This window comes from Rhinatrema bivittatum, chromosome 3, assembly GCF_901001135.1.
Source record: "Rhinatrema bivittatum chromosome 3, aRhiBiv1.1, whole genome shotgun sequence".
Classification (NCBI taxonomy): domain Eukaryota; kingdom Metazoa; phylum Chordata; class Amphibia; order Gymnophiona; family Rhinatrematidae; genus Rhinatrema; species Rhinatrema bivittatum.
Genome location: NC_042617.1, coordinates 447,521,140 through 447,539,361, shown reverse-complemented (window position 1 = coordinate 447,539,361; position 18,222 = coordinate 447,521,140). Strand labels below are relative to the sequence as shown.

General features: G+C 47.0%; 1 protein-coding gene across 4 annotated transcripts in view; it reads right to left on the bottom strand.

Annotated features, from left to right (window-relative positions):
* The window catches only part of TAF1B (TATA-box binding protein associated factor, RNA polymerase I subunit B), a 261,150-nt gene that overhangs the window by 36,741 nt on the left and 206,187 nt on the right, over positions 1-18,222 (bottom strand). For all 4 annotated transcript variants that reach the window (XM_029595850.1, XM_029595851.1, XM_029595852.1 and 1 more), the window contains 3 exons: positions 8,262-8,355; positions 4,472-4,542; positions 3,972-4,197 (listed from right to left, as the gene is read on the bottom strand). In XM_029595850.1, the coding sequence (XP_029451710.1) occupies positions 3,972-4,197; positions 4,472-4,542; positions 8,262-8,355 (391 nt within the window). The remainder of the gene's footprint in view (positions 1-3,971; positions 4,198-4,471; positions 4,543-8,261; positions 8,356-18,222) is intronic.

The window sequence follows — 18,222 nt, the reverse complement described above, 5'->3', positions numbered from 1 at the left end:
CCCACAGTGCTTTCACGCTCACTGACTGATCACATCCAGGGCACTAGACGACACTGTACCCAGGACTTAGACATCAACAGCCCAGCGGCACTGATAGAGACCCCGCTGCCTGAAGGCATCAATGGACCGGCAGTACCAAGGATGCCAGGGGTGCCTGCAGGCAGAAGCTCTACAGGCCCGAAATGGTCCTGGTATGCCACATCGGTGCCCAGAGGAACCGATGACTGCCAGTGCCATCGGTTCACCTATCCATACGAGGACATAGATGCTGCCAGCTCAATGGCATCCCTCGCCAGTGGCTATGGCTGATGATAGCCTTGCCAGCACTCATTAACACAATGATGCATGAATCTAGGTGAGGCCTCTGATGCCTCCTGATCCCAGCGGCTCAGGGTCCCCAAGATCATCGGCATCCATGGTGCCTGATAGCCTTAGGCCAGTGATGGAACAACACAATGCCCCTCAGTGCTCTGTCGGGACACTGCCAAGGTGCCTCGAGGCACCAGATCACTATGACTGTATGCCTTGGAGTATCAGGATGCCTTGAGTAAAGGGCAATCCCAGCACTCAATCCATTCAAGGTTGAAGTCCCTGCTGCTTGAGGGCTTCAGTGGCACTCAAAAGCTCCCAAGAGCCCTGGCGGTCGAAGGCCTTGGGGACAATAGGCCCTGATGGCTTCCTTGGTGGCCCCACACCTTGATGTCAGAGGGCTTTGATGGTATCGGGGCAGCTCCGAAACACAATGACAGAGGCCATACACCTCAACAGCCCCGAGTGTAGCCACAGCATTGAGGCCACACCCCTGGACCGCATCGGGGGAGGCCACTCATGCACCTCAATGGCATTGGGGGTGGCCACTCGCACATCTCGATGGAATCGAGGGCATCAATGGCACAGAGGGCACTGATTGACCCAAGGCATCCATGGCATGGATTGAAACTGAGGCATCTATGGAATGGACTACTCCGCCACCTTGAAGCCCAAGGCACTCGATGATTCTGGTGCCTTGAGTCCATAAATGCCTACAGAATGGAAGGTCCTTATGGCATTGAGGGTGGTCACGCACCCCGATGGCATTTAGGACGCCCTGGCGCCTCAACGGCATCAAGGGTGACCATGGCGTTCAATGGCAGTCCTGGTTCCCAATGAGGTCCTGACATCGATGTCAGAGCTGATCACAGAAGTGCATGGGCCACAGTTACTAGGCATGGTACAGAAGATGCGGCAGCAAGCTGCTTGCCCAGGCTCCTGCTCACCCTCTCTCACAAGAAGACTGTATTGACATACTGGCAAGCAGGAGGGGAGGCTACATCATCCAGTTATCCTGCACATGGAGACTAGTTCCTTTGAATGTGGGGAGGAAGAGCTCCCCTCCCCCCCCAACAAGAACAGTGTGGTCCTCACTCTCTGCATTGTCTGAACCTCCATTGATGCCGATCGATTAGTGAAGTGACATGGAACTCCTGCCCAGGTAGAATACAGGCAAGTCCCCAGGCTCAACAGCCTACACAGATCACCCACGGACTGCATTTAGCCAGTCCTGCCAGTACCTGACAAAGGTACAAAAACAGAGCAAGGAGAGGACACAGATACTAAATTGCAGTATTACTTTTTTTTTTTTTTAAGGGATAGAAATAGAGTTTGCCAGACTGCACAGCGACTAAAACCCGCTATGTGGCTGGCAGACAGAGGAAAGAAGAAAAAGGAAAAGAAATAAAAACAACTGTAAGGTAAAGGAAAGAAAAACAGCTGCAGCTCTAGAAAAAAAATCACTTACAAAATCTGTGAGGAAAGAGCAAATCTGAACACCGTGAGACACAAGGCTCCTGTGACCTCATGGCTCTGTGGTAAAAAAGAGACTGAGCGACTCTGCCTAGGGGGCAGGATGACGACTACAGCTGCACATGATCAGTAGGGCATGTTTGAAAGTTCTAGAATCTTTGATATCATGTTCCATGCCAGGCTCCATCCGATGATGTCACCCATATGTGAGGACTACCATCCTGCTTGTCCTCGGAGAAAAACACACTCACTATTCTCCTCCCCTGGGGCCAGGTACTGTATTACTGCTTCTCTTCTCCTTGCTGTCATCAAAGCAACTGGAAGGACTCTGTTGCCAACTGCTCCCGCTGTTTACTGGTTCACAGCCCAATGGCCCCGGCAGGAGACAGCAATGTGGCCTTAGATGCTGTACTGCCAATGGGAGGGTGAATGAAGGGATTGGGGCGTAGAGGCTAGATTCGAGAGGGTGCGGGTGGGGAAGACAGAGTGAAGGGATGAGGGGCAAGAGTGAGTGAGTGAGATATTGGGAGAATGGAGAAAGGATAACTGAGGGGTAGTAGGGAGAGGGAGTGAGAGTTGCAAGGCAACAACATTGAATGAGAGGTTGGGTAAGGAAGAGTGACTGAGATCGCAGGGAGGCAAGTATGAATGAGGGGATCCAAGGGGATGCAGAGAGGGAGAGTGAGTGAGAGATGCAGGGGTCAAGATTAGGTGTGGGAGATGATTGGAAGGGATATTGGGGAGGAAGTGAGTGAAGGGATCAGAGGATGTGGGAGAGGAAGTGAGGGGATTGCTCTGGAACATGAATGAGGGAATAGGGAGGGGACAAAAGTGAGAGAATCAAGGAGATGTGAGGTGCGAATCAGGAGACTACAGGAGTATGTGTGGAGAGACAATGAGGCAGAGGATGGGAGGGGATGTGTATGGAGAGTGAGAGTTAAAGGATGGAAATGGTTGTGTTGTGTGAGTGAGGGTATTGAAGGGAGAGTGGTGAGAGAAGGGATCAACAGGGGAAGTCGTGTGAATGGATCATTCCTTCCTTTCCTGCTCTCTTCTCTCTCCTCCATCCCTTATCCCTCTCTTCTGCCTGAGATCCACTCTGCAGCATTCTGGAAAATCTGCCATATAATTGGCCAGCTCTTGCCTCAGAATCTTTGAAAAATCTGCTGGAGACCAGGGACATTGCATATAATTTATTTGGTTATAATTGTGGAATTCAGGGTCCGTGTCTCTATGTCATGGTTATCCTGTGCCTTTCAAGTCCAGGCTGATCTCCTCACCCTGATTTTAAGTCAACCTGATGTCAATTCCCCACCCCCAATCCCTAAATCTCCATATACACTCTTTACTGGTTTTGGCAACAAAACAGCTGAAAAATAAAAATGAAGGGCGTGGCAAGGGTAGAAGAGGGCAGAGAATCAAAACAAGAACAGAATACTAAAACAGAACATCTTTTGTTTCAGAAAAAAATGAGGCAGTGTATGTAAGCTTCTTTTCAAGGTAACTGACACCGAAAAAAAAAAAAAAAAGGCGAAACAATTACTGTGTCACCGCTGCTTTCACTGATTCTTCCTTGCTTTTGTCTTGGATGGCGATCATATCCTAACAGTATTACAGTTTTAGTTCTGGACACACTATACGCACACTTTTCATTCTCTGGTTTGTATGGTTTTCCAGTAGGTTATCACCAAGGTTTCGGGACTCAATACTATCCATTTGCAAGAGGGGAGGGTTTAGTCTCCACATCCAGCTTACAGATACCGCCAAGAGCTGGGCAGGGTAGTGAGCGAGCTGCTATCTAAGGTGAAGGCTTCTAACGGAATTAAACCTGCTTCAAGACTGCTGTCTGGGAGGGGGTGAGCAGGGCATCTCTAAAGCCGAGATGCCATAGGACTTCACTCACCACAGCTGAGCACTCAGTCTTTAAGCCCCTCCCCCTCTGCAGCCTTGGCCTCCCAGAGTTGATTTTTTACAGCTCCTTCAGGACAGATGTAAGAATGCCCTTTGTTTGATTGATAGGTGCTGCTGTTTACTTCCAGGCGGGATGCTTTCCCTCCTGGGGGCTATCAGCTCTGCCCCTATGGCACACCCAGCCTTGGTCAACCCACAGTACAAGAGTCAGGCTGTTACAGATATAAATATATTTATGTATGTATTTTTACGTCCTTTGAGACTGGTGAAATACTTACTCCATTTTACACAGTTTCAGCGTGTTGAGCCAGTATTCCGAGTTAACGGTTGTAAATGATTTTCCTTGTTCTTGCATAACTCCCTCCAGGCTATGGCCATGAAAACAATTCCTATCTGTGTTTTCTTCATCCCAATTAAATTGGAAGCTTGCAGGGTTTTGTATCTTTGCAGGTTGCGAAGAGCCGATCAGTTTACCAAACTGCTTCTGCAGGGTCACCGCCATTTCTGTGCAGACAAAAGAGCGGAATTCACAAACCGCCAACGTTTACAAGCCCCGCTCTGCCTTCGGAGCTGTAATGCATTGCTGTCGCCCACAGAAAAACTAACGAATTACAAAAGGAATTTGCAAGCAAGTACAAGTGCCTCGAAGTTAACAAAAACCCTGTCCAGTTGTGGAGGGAAAGCCCTAGGATGTTTGTGGAACGGGGAAGGGGGAAGGAGTGGTGGGGGAGGGGGAGAAATAGGGACGTGGGCTATTGTGTAAAATGAATTTACTCACGTTTCCTTTTATTAACTGTCCATTTTCTTTCCTTTGAATAGAATAGCGGCGTCTCACTTTTCCACTGATACCTAGAGGTAAAAGAACTGTATTATGTAGGATACAGCATGATCACATCTAAATAAAGCAAAAGGGATTACGACTTCTGTGGGAGTCTTACCTGAAATGCCAGCCCGTATTTGTATAGCAACTTTTCAGTACCGTGACTTCAGAAAGGAGAGGGAGCCACTGATTACTTGTTAATGAATGCTATAACTTTTCTACAGGGCCCCCGGACCAGTACTCAACACTGTTTTAATAAATGTGAATCATCCACTAAAACATTATACATAGAACTTGGAAGACGCTGGCAGAAAAGGGCTACTTGGTCCACCCTGTCTTCCCCTCTATGCCTGTCTACTGTGCTGTCACAGCCTTACTTGATCTGTGCTCCCTGTCTCTATGATTGAAGGTCATTTTGTGTCTATTCCAAGTATGCCTGAAATCTGTCACTATTCTGGCACTTACAACTTGTCTGTTCCTGGTGTCCAGCACCCTTGCAGTGGACAAGTATTTTCTCATGCTCCTATTTAGTTTCCCTTCCTTCAGCTTCTTATTATGATTATTATGTCCTCAAGCTTTTTGGATCTATGGAAAATGCTTTCTTCTGGTACTTTATTGATGCCTGCTAGATAACTGGATGCTTGTATCACATTGCTTCTTTTCCTTAATTTTACATTTTTAGCTCCTTCGGTCTCTCTGTGCATTATAGTACAGGCTATGCACCACGTTTGTGGCCCTCCATTGAATTGATTCTATGTCCTTTTGCAGATTTGGTATACAGGTCTGACCACAGTATCTAAAAGGTACTATTACATCCCTCTTTTTGCCAATGATAACTCTTTTTATGCACCCAAATATTCTATTACTTTTCTCGACTGCTTTGTCACACTGACTGATGACTTTGAGATAGTCAGAGATGATGATCCCCCAGGTCTCATTCCTGTTTGGTGACTGCTAGCTCTTTGCCTTCAAAAAGATATTTGGCCCTTGGATTTCTGCATCCTAAATGCATGATTTTGCATTTTATTTTTTTTTTAATTAAGGCTTAGTTGTCATACCTTTGACCATGTTTCAAAAGTTTTTAAAAAATACTTTTATCTGTAAGTTTCCTCCTCCTGCTCCTCTGTGTTTCCATCTCATTTTGAACCAGGGCTAGAATCTAGTGCCATCAGCCTTCATTCACACCTATCTAGGGATTGTTTCCCTCTGTTCTATATTGCCTCCCAACCCACTAGGTGTCACCACTGCACAATGGCTATGACTCCCCATCTGCCCCTACGGCTGTGAATGCTGCCTTTAGAGCATCCTCGGCCCAGTCTGTCCCAAGGAACAGAAGACCCATGTAACAGAGTGAGTGATCCCTTGGCTATGGCGTGGTTGTCATAGCCTGGCAGGCGAACCTACCAGGTCCACGCTGACAGCATGTGGTCTTGTTCTAAGTGGGACAAGGAATGGGCTTCACATAAACCACACATAAACCAGACGCATTAGAAGCCTCAGGCAATGTGCTTTCCTGTTCCCCGTAGGTTGAGCTCTTGTGATCCAGGGGCTGGCAGGTCTTAGGAAAGGGTTCCATAGAGAGCGGTCAAACAGAGTCTAGCAGCAGGCCAAGGTCGGGGCAGGCAGCGAAGAAGCAGAGGTAGAGTTCAGGCCAAGGTTAAGGCAGGTGGATATCAAGCAGTGTCAGGATCCAGGCAGTGGTCAGGGCAGGCAGAGATCCAGTAACCAAGTCTGAATCCAAAGCAGCGGTCAGAACCGGAAGTCAGAACACTGTGCAAGGAGACATGAGCCAGGACAGACAAGATACAGACTAGCATACCTGGGAACTCTCCGGATTTGGCCCAGAGACTCCGGAATTCTAAAAGAATTACCGGGTCTCCGGGCCAATACTGGAAATCTCCGGGTGCTGCAGCAAAACCAATCTGCTTGGACCCGGAAATAAGAAAGGAACGTCATTGGTCTTGCGCGGCTGAAAAAGGAGGAACTCGACAGTGATTTCTACCATCTCCGGACCTTTTTTTTTAACTCTTAACTTCACTTCCTCGTGACACCACCTGCTCCTGCACAGCCTGTTTCCTGTATCCAGCCACTTGCCCGCCCCATCCTGTTTGCCTTGACCAATCGACATCGTGATTTCCTGCCCGTGCATCAAACGAGTAGTAAGAAACAGACAGCGTCCACTTCCGCAGCACAGGAAGAGGCTGCTGCTGCTCCAGGAGCCCAAGTTAGAGTCTGCTATTGCTAATGTATTTTGAAAGGGGAGCAGAGAGAATGAATGAGCATGTCTGTGAGAGTGAGTGAGTGTGTATTTGTGTAGGAAGAAGAGATGTGAGAGTGTATGTAGCTGAGTAGGAGAGAGCTGAGTGCAAGTGAGCGGGCATGTGTGTATGGAAGAGGGAGAGACATGAGTGAGTGTGTGTTGGTAGGAGAATGGCAGAAGTAAAGGTGTAAATGGACATGTGAGAATGTGAGAGAATGAGCAGTGAAAGTAAGTGTGAATATATGAGTGTTTATGAGAGCAAATTTGTGAGCATCCGGTCCCACTGTGCAGTTGCCCTCCCTCGTTAATCCATGGTAATCTCAGGGTGACTGGAAGTCAAAAGTTCCCAGGTATGCAGACTAGGCAGACCAGAGCAAGACAGGGTGGACAAGGAGCTGGGCAAGAAACAAGGCTGGAGACAAGGCAGAACAAATGATGATGCGGTGCGTGTTGCTTCATGAGATACTGAGTGATGTTTCCTGCGCGGGCCTTTATAATGGGAGCTAAAGCGCGCATGTGCCCTTAAGTAGGGTGGTGGCAAAGTTCAGATGGCAGCCAGGGAGCCATGAAGAAGTGCATTGGCATCCAGGGTGAGTGTGGCCAGTCATGGGATCAACCCCTGGCCGGCCAAATATTAGTCATGAAATACACATGATGGCCTATAGTCTTTCTCTTCTCCTTCCACAAAATACATGAGGGCCTCTAGTTCAGTTTAATGCATCTGCATTTTGTATATCATTAGTTTTCCACAGCCTGCATTAAAGCATGATGGAAAGCACATTGCCTGAGGCTTCTAATGCATCTTAGTACATTCGCCATTAATGCTGCTCTTGAGCTGACCAGCTGGGTATCACCACCAGGGTGTGCCTGATGCTCCCTGTGTCTGGAGCCTGTGCATGGAGCACAAATAGCAGTCCCTGTTCCTACCCAGCCAACCTTAAGAGATACAATAGGAACTTAAAATGGTTTGTCAATTTTCTAAAAAACAAACAAACCAGGATTTACAAACCATTTCTCAATAAAATGTCAAAAAGTCCCTGGAATCAAATTCAGGCATGTAGTTCTAATCATATTATCTAGCACATTTTCCTCCATTTACACATGGGAAGTATATTTAGACATCTGTAAATTCATTTCATTGGTACGTAGAAGCTCTAGTTATAACATCTCAAACATACTAACTTTCAAATGAGCTTATATATCACAGGGACATATCCGCTGACAAAAGAAAACACCTTCTGCTTGTGTACTAATGCAGAACATTTAAGCAGCACTAATCAAATACGCAACCATGAACAATCTGCTAAATGACTGTTGGGTGTCTTATTACATTACAGTTGCAAGACCTTGGAACTAGGATTTTTGCATCATGCTTAGACTAAGTGAGTGGTTCTCTAGTCAACATGCTGTAACTGTTAACACTTGCAGCCCAGAGAATTGCAATAAGACCTGTATCCTCAGTTAGGAAATTACTCTAGTGCAGCGTACCTGGCACATTCTTCTGCCACTTTCTTCTGTGCTTCATCAAGAGCACTTTTCATAATTATGTACCATTTTTGGAAATTGAACCATTCAGGGGTGCCTGAATGAAAAGAAAAGCACAAATTTTACAAGATCACACAATTTCTTGTGATACAGTAATACGAAATGTGTAAGCACCCAACCTAAGGGATTCAGGGGAGCCCAATTTAAAACTTTTCTTTACACTGAACTCTTTCAAAGCCTTCTAAATCCCAGGATTCAGGCACCAAATCCCTCAGGAACACAGCAAATAATGGCAGATAAGGACTGCAAGTCCTATTGAGTCTACCCATTTCCCTTACCTATTACAATACTACAAACTACTTAATCTCCATCTCTACTCTTGCTTCCCCAATGCCAAGGAATCTCTGTACTTATCCCTTGCTATCTTGAATGTCCTCCATCAGGAGGGCCATTCCATGCATCCACCATCCTTTCTATGAAGAGGCTTCATGTTACTAGAGTCCATTCCACCTTTAGCTTCACATTGTGACATGAAAAACTCTATTCTCCCCAAAATGCCCAACTTTTGTATATTATTTATATCTTTGAGGTATCCAAACATTGCTCACAGGCCTGGATTTAAGCATAGGCAACTTCCTTCCGCACTAAACTTGTATAGGCACTGGAGTATTGATGCCGCTGATGCATGCCTAAATCCAGGCCTACAGCTTTTTATATCATCCCCTCTACCTCAATGCTGTGGCTGCGGGCCCAACAGAATCAACAACAAGGAGATCCATATTCAGTGCGGGGCCTCCCTCCCGATTCATTCAGTTCCTGTCCCGGGCCTAATCAAATAAAGCCCAGCTTCGTCCTGCAATCTGTATTTTAAAAACTCACAAGCCCCCCCCCCCCCCCCCCACACACCAGAACCAATGAATAGGGAAAGGTATTAGGTACCCTAGGCAAACCTCACAGCCTTGCACACACACCATCCCCCCTCCCCCTCACACCCTTTACAGACACCACAAACTATGCATTTATAACACATTTTACATGAAAAAGGGCATTCAAGAGTACAACCTTCTGAGGCAAAAATATCACTTATAACATGCATATTCTATTCATTAATTGGTTTGAAATATTCTTTTTATGACTATGACTTTACTATTATCATTAATATTTCTATTTCTTGATTTTGTTTAATGTTTTATGAAGAATGGTAATGTTTCTATTTTTCCATTGTTGCTCTGCATGCAGAAGCTGGCTTGCTGTGGGTTCCAGTTCAGTTCTTCTCAGCACGTTTCTGTTTATACTTTCTGATTTCTTTATTCTGTATTTGGTGAGGGTCTGTCTGTGTTCTCCATATGTGACCGAGGTGAGGTATTTTGCTGGCATGTAATTTCTGTGAAGAGATCTATAGCAGCCTGGTTTCCTAATAAGAGCTTTTCTTGGTGTTCTAGGGCCTGGTGTTAATATGTTCAGTGTTGCCTTTTCATAGATAAGGTTGATAGGGTTGTTTTGGTATGGGAGGTTTACCATATTGTAATGGTAATTCTGTTTATTCATGGCTTTCTGAGGGCCAAGCTCACATCCAATACGCATTACAAAAAGTCTCATTCCATAGGAGCTCCAAGTGTCTTTTTTGCAGAGTTTTCTGGTTGGCACCACAGGAGTACATGTAATATAATATCGAAATTTTCCAAACACCAAAAAAATATTTTAAAAATCTGATGAATAAAAAATCCAAAGAAAAAACATTCTATTCCCCTGCCCCCCAAAAATAAATATTTCTAAAGAGCAGAATCAACAAATTACACCCAATAATTAAAACTAATAGGGATTTAAAAATTTGCTCTTCATAACTGGGCTCTGATTTCCAGTGACCCTGTGACTGTCGTGGATTGGGGAGGTAGGGCCACACAAATTTTATCTTCTCTCTCACACACTCCCTCTCTCTAACATACACAGGCTGCCTCTCCCTCACTGATACATTGTGTGTGTGTGTGTGTGTGTGTGTGTGTGTACCGACATTCGATCGAAATATCACATCGGTTTACATGTAACTGAACATAAATAAGGCAGAAGCTGCTTATTTTACATTGAAACATTGTAACTTAAATAATAATTTAGAAAGATAGATTTACATAGTAACTTAGAAAGGTTAATTTACCTAGTAACTGAGAAAGCAAATGTTGCTTACCTGTAACAGGTGTTCTCACAGGACAGCAGGATGTTAGTCCTCACATATGGGTGACATCACAGGATGGAGCACAATCACGGAACACTGTTGTCAAAGTTTTCAGAACTTTGACTGGCCCCTACTGGGCATGCCCAGCATGGCACTAACCCTGCAGCCCCCTTCAGTCTTGTTACAAAGCTACAGGCAGTGCCGAAAAATATAATAAGAAAACGAACCCAACACCGTGGGGTTGCGGGCAGGTTTCGTGAGGACTAACATTCTGCTGCCCTGTTACAGATAAGCAACATTTGCTTTCTCACAGGACAAGCAGGATGGTAGTCCTCACACATGGGTGAGTACAGAGCTGAGGATGTCCGGACATGCACCAAATGTACCCAGGGACGTGCCAGAGGCACAAAGCTGGGGTGGAATTTGGGAGAGGGCATCCTGAACCCCACCGGGCAGGTGGAAGGGTGTTGGTACGTCATGTCATAAATAGGTTACGCAATACAGACTGGCTGAAGATGGAATCTTGTCTTCCGGCTTTGTCTAAGCAATAGTGGGCTTTAAAAGTATGGAGAGAACTCCAGGTGGCAACCCTGCAAATGTCAGGAAGCGGCACCGATCAAAGGTGTGCTACTGAAGACACCATGGCCCTTACAGAGTGTGCTTTAACACGGTCGTGAAGTGGAATGCCCGCTTGCAGATAGCAAAAGGATATGTAGTCCGCTAGCCAGGAGGAGAGAGTCTGCTTACCCACAGGCTGTCCCAATTTGTTAGAATGGAAAGAGACAAACAACTGAGTGCTCTTTCTGTGGGCAGCTGTACGGTCTAGGTAGAAAGCTAGAGCCCGTTTACCGTCAAGGGTATGCAGAGCCTGCTCTCCTGGATTGGAATGGGACCTGGAAAAAAAGGTAGGTAGTATGATGGATTGATTGTGATAAAACTCCGAAACTACCTTAGGTAGGAATTTAGGGTGAGTGCGGAGTACTGCTCGGTCCTGCAGAAGTTTAGTGTAAGGTGGATAGGTAACTAGTGCCTGTAACTCACTAACTCTGCGAGCGGAAGTGATAGCCAAGAGGAAAATCATTTTCCATGTTAGATAGCGAAGATCGCAGGAATGAAGAGGCTCGAATGTTGGTTTCATGAGCCGACCCAAAACTAGGTTGTCACAAGAAGGGGCCGGAGGATGCAGTGGAGGCTTGAGGTGAAGCAAGCCCTTCAGAAATCATGTGACAAGGGGTTGCACTGATATAGGGACATCCCCGACACCTTCATGGAAGACGGCTACCGCACTGACATGCATTCTGATGGAGGAAGTTTTTAGACCTGACTCTGACAAGTGCCAGAGATAGTCTAGAAACTTCAGGATTGGACAGGTAAAGGGATCAAGGGCCTGAGAAGAGCACCATGACACGAACCTGTTCCATTTGTAAGAGTAAGATTTTCTCGTGGAAGGCTTCCGTAAAGCAATCAAGACACGGGAAACTGGATCAGAAAGGTTAAGAGGTTGAAGGATTAACCTTTCAACATCCATGCCGTCAGGAACAAGTCTTGAAGATTGGGGTGGCGAAGGCACCCATTGTTTTGAGTGATTAGAAGCGGGTCTTTTCCCAAAGGAATGTGCCTGCGAATGGAGAGATCCTGAAGTATTGGAAACCACACTTGGTGGGGCCAGTGGGAAGCTATCAGGATCATAGTTCCCTTGTCCTGACGTAACTTCACGAGAGTCTTCGAGAGAAGTGGAACTGGAGGGAATACTTATAGGAGACCGGTTACCCATGATAGGGAGAACGCGTCTCTTGGTGGATAATGTTGGCTGCGAGTGAGAGAGCAGAAATTGCCTACTTTGCGATTCTGGGGTGATGCAAAGAGGTCTATTTGAGGTTAACCCCATTTTTGCAAGATGGTGTTCACTACTGAGGGGTTTAGAGACCACTCGTACGGTTGGAAGGAACGACTCAACTTATCTGCCAACACGTTGTCCACTCCCGGCAAGTAGGTGGCCCTGAGGTACATCGAGTGGGAGAGGGCCCTCCGCCCATATCTGTCCAGCTTCCTGACACAGAAGGCAGGAGTCTGTTCCTCCCTGCTTGTTGATGTACCACATGACCACCTGGTTGTCCTTCTGGATCAGGATGACTTGATTGGATAGGCGATCCTGAAATACTCTGAGAGCGTATCGGATTGCTCGCAGTACCAGGAAATTTATCTGGTGTTTGGCTTCCTCTGGAGACCAAGAACCTTATGTCTGCAGATCGGCCACATGGGCTCCCCATCTGAAGTTGGAAGCGTCGGTGGTGAGAATTATTTGAGGGTCTGGCACCTGAAAGGGCAAGCCCTGTAGAAGATTGGTCTGATTTGTCCAACAGGCAAGAGAGAGACGGAGTGAGTCGGTTACGTGGACAATGGCTGATAGGGGCTGAAGGGATTGAGTCCATTATGACCTTAGAGTCCACTGCATAACTCTCATGGCCAAGCGGGTCATTGGGGTGACCTGAACTGAGGACGCCATGTGTCCCAGGAGGATGAGAAAACTATGTGCAGTCGTTGAATGTTGAGACCTCAGCTGATGCGCCAGAGACACGAGAGTGAGAGCTTGTTGTCGAGGCAGGAAAGCCTTTGTCTGCAAGGTATCCAAGTCTGCCCCAATGAACGATAAGGTTTGAGAAGGGACTAAGCAGGATTTGTCGTAAATGACGAGAAATCCGAGTGAAATTAGAGTGTTTAAGTTGAGATGTAGGGACGACAGAGCGGCTTGCTGAGTTGGAGCCCTGATTAACCAATCGTCCAGATAGGGGTACACGTGAACACCTTGAGTCCTGAGGAAGGCTGCAACCACGACGAGGCATTTTGTGAAGACACATGGTGCAGATGTGAGGCCGAATGGAAGCACTCGGTATTGATAGTGCTTGGGGCCTACTAGAAACCTCAGGTATTTGTGATGAGATGGAATTATCGCAATATGAGTGTATGCGTCCTGGAGGTCTAGAGAGCAGAGCCAGTCTCTTCTTTGTAGAAGAGGAAGAAGTGAGCCCAAGGTTACCATCTTGAACTTTTCTCTCTGGAGGTACTTGTTTAGGGCTCGTAGATCCAGAATTGGACGAACGCCTCCCGATCTTTTGGGGATTAGAAAGTACCGGGAATAGAACCCGAGGCCTTACTGAGGGGATGGTACTGGTTCTATTGCTCTGGACTGGAGAAGGACTAAAGTGTTCCGTGATTGGGCTCAATCCTGTGATGTCACCCATATGTGAGGACTACCATCCTGCTTGTCCTATAAGAAATAACATTTAACATGTGACTTGGAGAAGATAGAGGGAAGGATGGGGTAGCATAGAAGATTAAATATGTACAGTTATTTTACAAGGGGAACCACATGACGGCGGACTGGGGAAGATTTGATACATAGGCTCTCACAGGCACACAAACAAACACAGACACCCACACACAGGCTCTCACTCATTCACACATACATACAAGCTCACACACATGGTCCCCTGTTATCATCAGACTGTAGCAAGATGTGCTCGACCATGGTGCTCTGGGTCTCCCTGCTATCTTCGGGCCGTACAGCCCACCAATCTTCCTGCTTGGGGGGGGGGGGGGGGGGAAAGAGAGCAGAAGCTATGCATGGGTGTGCGTGCACACAGGCCCATACCTAGAAGTCGGGCCTCTTCTTCCATTGCCGGCGCTCTCCGTTGGCCGCCGGCTGGTTAGGATCTGCCGGCGGCTCGCAGGCTCTCCTGCTGCTGCCGGCCAGCCACCTCCCCGGGTGTGCCACTCCATGCAAATGCACGGTATGCACACTCAGTCATGCTGGGCCTGTTCCATCATCAAGAAAAATGTTATCCTTTCCTCTGCCCGATGCTGCAAACAATGCCACTAACATCCCTGATACCTAGACTTTCCTTTTGCCTTAATCTCATCCACCAGACTACAGTGCTTTGGATTAAGCCCCATGCTCTGGTCAGGAAGATACTGTGGGTCATTTTCAGGGCTCAGTTCTAATTCCTCCTGTTCATTCCACGCCCCCCCCGGAAGCTTCCAGAGCAACTCGTCTGACCTCAGCAGCACAGCCAAGACAGAAGTAGGGGCGCAAATATTCCAGTTTGGCTGTTTTCAGGCTAACCTACATTTTAATAATACTTCTTAATTCCTCCTGCCTTTTTTCAGAATTTTGCTTGTTTATGTTTTCTTTGCATTTTTAGGAAGTTTTAATGTATGTCAGATCAGGTTCCAGGGCAATTTGTCTTACCTAGAGCAGAAGAGAAAGTTAGGGAGACTGAGACCCTCCACCACACCCCACCCAGCTATGAGAAGTCAGACTGAGTCATTGCAGCCATGTAAAGAAATTCCAGAGAAATTCTGCAAGAAATGTGTCTAACAAATTCCTTCATTTTTTTACAAAAAATGTCCAGTTGTCCCACTAACCATTCAATGCTCCCCTTTATTCTATCCTAAACCCTGCTTTCTCAGATCTGACCATTCCTTCCTCTTTTTTAAAAATCATTTTATTGAACTGTTCAATACATGACTGTGCAAGAACATACTAGTACCCAAATGAATGCTCAAGATTATATATATTACGCATCACAGAACGTGCAAGTCTTCAACTGACATACCTGTAATAAAGATATTAGCACACAATGAACTAAGCTGTGTCTGTATTTTAATCCTCTCCTGTTTACACACACACACACACACACACACATCCATATTTCCTCTCCCCTCTCTGGTTGGGCACCCATTTGAAAAGTTTATCTGGGGCTGGAGTACTCCTCCCCTCACCACACGCCTCCCCCATACCAGAATCAATACACAGAGCCCGAGGCTTACTGCCAGCCACGGGAGCTCTTTACAACTCGATAATCTATCACTTAATAATCAGAACACATCATTTATTTTCTAACAGATGCAAACTTCACAAACATTTCAAGTTAGGCAAACAGTAAGTCACAAAAGGGTGAAATAGACTAGGGTACTTCAATTTCTTTTTTTTTTTTTTTTTAATACTCCAAAAGAAAGAGAAGATGTAGAAACTGATATTAACAAGTAAAACAGAACAGAGGTGAGAGAAAGTGGAAAAAAAAAAAAAAAAGGAAAAGGTCTTCTGCAGGTGATCAGTCTAGAGCACTGTTTCCTAACCTTTTCATGCCCAGGTCACATCTACATTAACAAAAATGTTGTGTGGCACACCAACCTCAGTGGGGCAAGGAGAGGACTCTCATGGTCAAAAGATGAGTTGCATGAGCGAAATATAACTAAACTAAACAATTTTAGGGGTCAGCACTAGTAAAATTGTCTATTTTTGTAATATTTAGCTAATGCCTTTTCACTGGCAGCTCAAGACGAGTTACATTCAGGTACAGAGGTATTTCCTAAAATAAAAATGCCACCAGTCTATCAAATTTTAAAAAAGGGAGAGAAGGGAAGGTGACACACATGCACCTGTCACAATGGACCAGTTCCCTCTATGCACAACTGCAGAGAAGGGAAAAAAGCTGCATGCAGATGCCAGGACTCCTTCACCACTGCTGTCCCCAACACTCAGAGTGAGTCATATTGAGTGCTCACTGCATGCTCTCCTCAGCTGATGCAATACAGTGCACGCTCACTCGAGTGCCCTGTTTAACCCATGATTGGAAGCAGGCTTTGGATGCTTGTAAAACTGAGCATCTGTTTTTCTAATCGGCTGACAGCCAACCTCCTCCTGGGCACCCGCTGCCGAGGAGACACTAGGGGCGCCCAATTTCCCCTAGCACCTGATTTAAATATTAAATAGGGCACCCCGGAGAGGTCGATCTGTGCGCATTAGGGTAAATTTTAAAAGGAGTGCACGAGACCCGGCGCACACACATGGACGCATCGATTTTATAACATACGCGTGTCGCCGCACGCATGTTATAAAATCCAATACCGGCGCGCACATGCGCGCCCGATTTTATATCAGCACACCTGTGCAGGTGGTTGCCAACTCGCGCGCAAGGGGGAGGAATTTTTTTTAGCAAACGCGAGCCAACGCGACTAGGCCTTTCCCAAGTTCCCTCCCAAACTTCCTAAACCCTCTAGCTAACTTTCCTCCCTTTTTCCCTCTCCGCCCCGACTCCTAACCCCCCCTAACTAACCTAATTATTTTTTTATTTTTGAATTTACTTGTTCTCCCTAGCAGCAGTAAATTCCGCGTCCAGGCCGGTCCCCGCCTCGCCTCTCCCTTTTTCAAAACCTAGCTCTTCCCTCGCACACCAGGAGGTACACACTCAGCCAGGCCACTTTGAAAATGCGCTTGGCCCGGCCACGTGTGTATCTCCCGGTATTGGCGCGCACTAGGGAATTAAAATTAGAGCGTTTCAGAGAGCGGGCGCTCAATCGTATGCGCCCGTTTTACGTGCAAACACTGCATCAGCCTGACAAGTCTGGCCTTCATTTTCAATTTAAACAGATTTTCCACCCTAATTTTGTCTCTATGGAGGCGGCATAGGCGTCAGAAGCGAGGGACCACAGGAGCCATAGACGCCCCCCAAATTTCTGCTAGCAACAGAACAAGCGAAACCTTATTGGCCTGATGCTATTCTTCCTCTCTCAGTGGTGGCAGCCCCACTGTTGCAACCACCGCCACTACCCCTACCCAGATCCCCAATCCTGGGTCACACATCCTCCCCACCCTTCATTCTCCTAAAGTCTGAGGATCCTGGCCTTTCAGGACCTTGGGCTCTCTTCCTCCTCCCTCAGCTACTGGTACCTGAATGATATCATCAGGTGCCAAAAGACATAGAAGAGGAAGACACTAGAAGCTCTACAAGACAGCCACGATTCTTTAAAAGCGGGGAAGCGGGTGACTGCATCGCCGGGGGTGGGGGTGAAGAGGCGCGCTTGGAAAGGAATAAATGCGCTATCCCGTGCCAACGAGGGTTCCCTTTGGGGAGTGGGGTAGGGGGATGAAGGTGAGTGGGGGAGAGTGAATGAAGTCAGGGGATCATAGGGAGGTGGGTGAGGGTATTGTGGGAGGAGAGAGTGGAAGAGGCGAGTAGGGGGATTGTGGTGTGGAGAAAGCAAACGAGTGAGAGGATTGGGGTGGGGTGAAAGGGTGGCAGTGAAGGAGGTGGGTGAGGGGAGGGAGTAGAATAGGTGAATGAGGGGATCTTGGTGGGGAGGGAGTAGAGGACTAATGGAATTGTTAGGGGACGGGACTGAAGGGATTGTAGCGTAAGGAGTGAAGGAGGTGGGTGAGGGGATTATGTGGAGGAGGGGTGGAAGTAAAAGAGTAAGGGGATTGTGGAGTTTGGCAAAGAAGGAAGGAGGGGATTGTGGGGTAGAGTGTGAATGAGCGTGAGCAAGGGGATTAGGGAGGAGAGAGATCAGGGCAAGGGGAGAGAGCAAGGTTGGGGAGAGGATGAGAGCAAGCGGGGGTGGGAATGGAGGGGAGAGAAGGGGTTGAAAGAGAAGAGGGGAAGGAGGAGGGAGGTTACATGCAAGAGGGAGAGGGGTTTGGGACAGGAAAAGAAGAGAGACAGATCATTTTTGTTGGGGGGCGGGGGGGAGGCCTATCCCTCCCCTATTGCTTTCTTTTTTCTTCTCCCTTCTGCCACCATCCCTATCCATACCCATAACCCCTACCCACCACAACAAAAACAAAGGCTCGGTAGGCCTTTGTTTTTCCTGCCTCCCCTTCTGACCCCTCCTCCTTTCTCTTCAGCATCCCACTTCTCACCCCACCCCCCTTCGCTTTAAGCATCCCACCTCTCTCCCTAACCACACTTCTTATTGCTCTCTCATCTCCCTCTTCAGCACCCTACATCTCTC